Source organism: Drosophila elegans, unplaced genomic scaffold, assembly GCF_018152505.1.
Source record: "Drosophila elegans isolate 14027-0461.03 unplaced genomic scaffold, ASM1815250v1 contig_102, whole genome shotgun sequence".
In the NCBI taxonomy this organism is placed as follows: Eukaryota; Metazoa; Arthropoda; class Insecta; order Diptera; family Drosophilidae; genus Drosophila; species Drosophila elegans.
Window position 1 is genome coordinate 120 of NW_024545465.1, and position 4,348 is coordinate 4,467.

Here is a 4,348-nt window from a genome sequence, read left to right on the forward strand (position 1 = left end):
TTATTTATTTGTTAAATAATGTAATAAAAAATCAACGATCGCACACAGTGTAAGGGAGCTAAGTGCCGAGAGAATTACAGCGCGATCCCAGACCATTCACTGCAGGCCAAGTCCTAACGAAGCAACTGACGGGGTTGTTGGACACTGGAGCGAGAGTTAGTCTGCTTCGTAAAGGTGGCAGAGAGCTGGTTGAGGCATTGGATGTGCCCATTCAGAAGTACTTATCAGCAGTCCGAACGGCGTCTGGAGAGGATCGGTCAATTATAGGACGGGTCAAGCTACCGGTGGAATACCGAGGACGGACAGAGCACATTCTCTTCTATTTATGTCCTAACCTGGAGCAGCCAGCTATTTTGGTGTGGATTTTGGCAAGCATTCGGACTGGCCCCAGCAATTATAGGCCACATCGATCCCGAAGGATGGAGCACTACGCTGAGGTCGAGGATGACGATGAGGAAATAGCCGATCCCGAGTCCTGACGCTTTCCGAAGCCGAGGAACAAGAGCTAGAGGAGATCAAGCAGCAGTTCTTGACTTTCGAGAGGGATGGCTTAGGTACCACCAGTCTGGAGAAGCACACTATTGAGCTGATGTTTTCAAGGATCGACCCTATCCGATGTCTCCCGCGAAGCAGAAGGTGGTCGAGGACGAGGTCGACAAGATGCTAGCGCTCGGAGTCATCGAGGAAATCAAAAGCCCCTGGAACAACCGCACCACCGTGGTGTCAAGGTCTGGTAAACACCGGTTCTGCTTAGACGCACGTAAGCTTAATGAGGTGACCATCAAAGATGCTTACCCGTTGCCCAGCATAGACGGGCATCCTGTCCAGAATCGACCAAATGTACTACATTTCCAGAGTGGATTTGAAGTTCGCTTTTGCCAGATTGAGTTGAACACGAGCAGCAAAGAATACAAAGGCTTTACGATTCCTGGTCGGCCTCTTTACCACGTGAGGCCTTTCGGACACTGTAACGCATCACAGAGGCTGGTGAGACTCATGGACCGAGTAATTCCAGCTAAGATCCGCTCGAATGTAGTTGTCTACTTGGATGACCTGCTAATACTAGCGCCAGACATGAGAACGCCCATGAAGTATCTTCGCCGAGTCGCTGAATGCCTGAAAGAAGCAGGGGTTAACCATAGGTCTCAGCAAGTCAAAGTTTTGCTTCAAGTCTTTGACCTACCTCGGCTTCATAGTGGGTGGAGGACGTTTGCGGATGGATCCAGGGCGTGTAGCAGCTATTAGGCGGATGCCTGAGCCAAGGACCATGAAGGAAGTGAGAGCCTTTCTTGGAACCGCTGTTTGGTACCGTCGGTTTATAAAGAACGTCGCGACGTTGGAAGCTCCGCTCAAGGAATCCTTGAAGAAGACGGGAAATAAGAAGTTTTCTTGAGTCCAGAAGCACAGCTGGCACAGTTTTGGTCAAGCGGCACTTTTTCATCCAGTGCGATGCATCCCAGATCGGAGTCGGTGCAGTGTTGTTCCAGCGGGATGAAGACGGCCAGGAGCAACCCATAGAGTTCTTCTCGGCCAAGATGAATTGTCACCAAGTGCACTACACCGTTACCCAAAAAGAGTGCCTCGCAGCCCTGCTGGCCATTGGAAAGTTCCGGCCGTATGTGGCAGGAATGCCGTTTACGTGCATCACGGATCATGCCAGCTTGAAGTGGCTTATGTCCATAAAAGACCTTTCGGGTCGGCTGGCTCGGTGGTCATTGCAACTCCAGGGATATCACTTCAACATCGAACACAGGAAAGGAAGCGAGAACGTCGTGGCAGATATACTTTCGCGTTGTGTTGAAGAGCTAACACTGGACCAGTCAGAGTTACTCGGCTTCGAGACCACTGAGTTTGCTGGGGAAGAGTATACGGGGTTGTTACAAGAAGTGGAAAAAAACTTGGCCCACCTACCTGACTTGGAGGATAGTGGACGGTCTCATCTTCAAGAGAGTCTCTGCGGCAAATCTGGATGACGAGGTGGAAGGCTTCGAATAGAAGTTGTGGATTCCTCAGAGTCTGACTCACAGCATAATTGATGCACATTCGGATCCAACGCCAGCTCATGTCGGAATGGGAAAACTCTGAAAACCTACGGCGGCAGTTTTACTGGCCTGGCATGGCACTGCAAGTCCGGGAGTCCATACGCAGGTGTGAAGTCTGTAAGGAGACGAAATCCCCGAATTTGCGGATGCAAGTTTGTATCGGTGAGAAAGTCCAGACTGAGCAGCCATTTCAGAAGCTGTACATCGATTTCCTGGGGAAATATCCTATGTCGATGAAGGGACAGGCCTACATCTTCATTGTGGTGGATCACTTCTCCAAATACACTTTTCTGAAAGCCATGCAAGAGGCATCGGCCTCAAATGTAGTGGAGTTCCTCATTCACGAGGTTTTCTACAAGTTTGGGGTTCCAGAAATGGTGCATTCGGACAACGGCCGCCAGTTTACGTCCAACATCTTCGAGGAGGCGATGGAAAGCTTTGGCATTAGGCACATCAAAACGCCAGTCCACTCTCCGCAAAGCAACGCAGCGGAAAGGGTAAACCAAAGCATGTTGGCGGCGATCCGAAACTATTTTGAAGAAGACCATCGAGAATGGGACGCGTATCTTCCGGAGATTGAGGTGGCCATCCGCAACGCGGTTCATTCAGCAACTGGAGAAGCTCCGTTCTTCGCCGTATTCGGACGACACATGTTTCTGAACGGAGCCAGCTACAAGTTGGCAAGGAAGTTGAAGTCGCTGTGTGATCACGAAATGACGGGGGTTGGGAACGGCTGATAAACTCCAAGTGATGCATGACAAGGTGCAGAAGAACCTCGAAAATACATACGATCGGAGTCGGCTGCGGTACGACGAAAGGGCTCATACTTTCCTTGGGAAGCCAGGTCAGGAAGTGTATCGCCGCAATTTCGTCCCCAGCGATTTTTTGTGCTTAAGTTGCTGCAAAAAGTCGTAGAACGGTCGGGAAAAATTAGTTCATAAATTTAGATACTTTAAAGTGAGTAGTTATTTATTGGTCTTAAACTTATAAATAACAATGATTTTTTTAAATATTGAAACTGCCGGGGACCCTATCTAAAAGGCCCCGGACATATAGAGGATTCGGGAAGGCAAAACACTTACCTGGCGGACCTAACCTGGTCGTGAAGACCACGTCGTCCACCAGCAGCAGCCGTGATCCGTGGCAGCAGCAGTGATCCGTAGCAACTGCAGCAGCGATCTGCAGCAGCGATCAGATCAGCAGCAGCAGCAGCATCCAGCGTCAGCAGCTCCAGCAACGGCCTCCGAGACGGCCACATACGGAGATTCACTCGGTGAGACCGTTCCGGGAACGAATACCCGCGCTGACCACGTGGTCATCTCTGGACCACCGACGCACTGTCTCCGGGCCCTCTGGCGCAGAGCCTGAGCTAGTCCTGGCCGCTAGCGGTCGCTTCTTCTGACTGCAGCTTCGACAATAACCAACGTTGAACTCTGCAATAAATTAGTTGTAGTTATTAATTTGTAAAATCATGCAGTCAAAAATTTTTTCAAAATACTCACTGCGAAATCTAATCTGGAATGAGAGGCATTAGTTCCGCACTCCAGCCGCACGTCCAACTACGTCTAAATTGTGCCGCGAAATTTAATGACGTATGGGATTTTTTTAGCGTACTTACCTTTTCAGTACGTCCCTTCTTTTCCCTTGGAGCTCCTCAGGATAAGTTGACCCGGTTGGCAAACGCCTTCAATATGGTGCCGTGTAATTCACATCCGTGGCGATATTTGCCAAACACTTGTAATTTTAAGCGTCCAAAAATGTCCCTTCCATTGTCGCTTTGACCACTTCTCATCTGGGCGACGGTCTGAGTTCGGCCTTAAGTATTGCTAATGAAAAGATTAGATTATGAGTAGGAATTAAATTTGAATGTATTCTATAATTAATCTTGCCCAAAATTAAATGTAAACAAGCTACCGAAATGGTTGCGTGATACGCATTTGGCAATACCTTTTTAATGACATACAGCACTTGTCTGTAGCTCAACTAGGAAAGTTTAGCAGTTTTTTTAGCGATTTACTGCAAAACAAGATAGTTTTTCAAAAAGCCGTAGAACAAACTTTTTTGTAACGACCTTATTAAAGAATTTCTCATAAACCAATCAAATTTCTTATTCAATTAGCGATACCTTTCAATTGGCGTATTACTCGTCACGACCATCGCAGCAGATTTTTTGGTGCGCATCGTCACTACATGTACTGTCGTCCATAATGATTTATTTACTTTCCAATGAATGGATCTCATTTTTTTATTTATTTACTTTAATAATGTTACTAACATTCCTTAACTTCCCAAAGGCCGAATATTAT

At 47.8% G+C, this 4,348-nt stretch overlaps 1 protein-coding gene and 1 long non-coding RNA gene across 2 annotated transcripts; both read right to left on the reverse strand.

The window, feature by feature from the left end:
* Window positions 1–883: 883 nt before the first annotated feature.
* LOC121466831 lies at window positions 884–1,877 on the reverse strand. The gene is made up of 2 exons (XM_041707363.1): window positions 1,184–1,877; window positions 884–1,116 (listed from the first exon to the last, which is right to left on the reverse strand). Exons 1-2 carry the CDS (start codon window positions 1,514–1,516, stop codon window positions 1,063–1,065), a joined length of 387 nt encoding a protein of 128 aa, XP_041563297.1. The 5' UTR covers window positions 1,517–1,877; the 3' UTR covers window positions 884–1,062.
* An 890-nt stretch (window positions 1,878–2,767) lies between these two features.
* LOC121466822 lies at window positions 2,768–4,007 on the reverse strand. Its single transcript, XR_005977008.1, has 4 exons — window positions 3,661–4,007; window positions 3,545–3,607; window positions 3,125–3,475; window positions 2,768–2,941 (listed from the first exon to the last, which is right to left on the reverse strand). It is a non-coding gene; the product is annotated as an uncharacterized LOC121466822 (long non-coding RNA).
* Window positions 4,008–4,348: the final 341 nt, after the last annotated feature.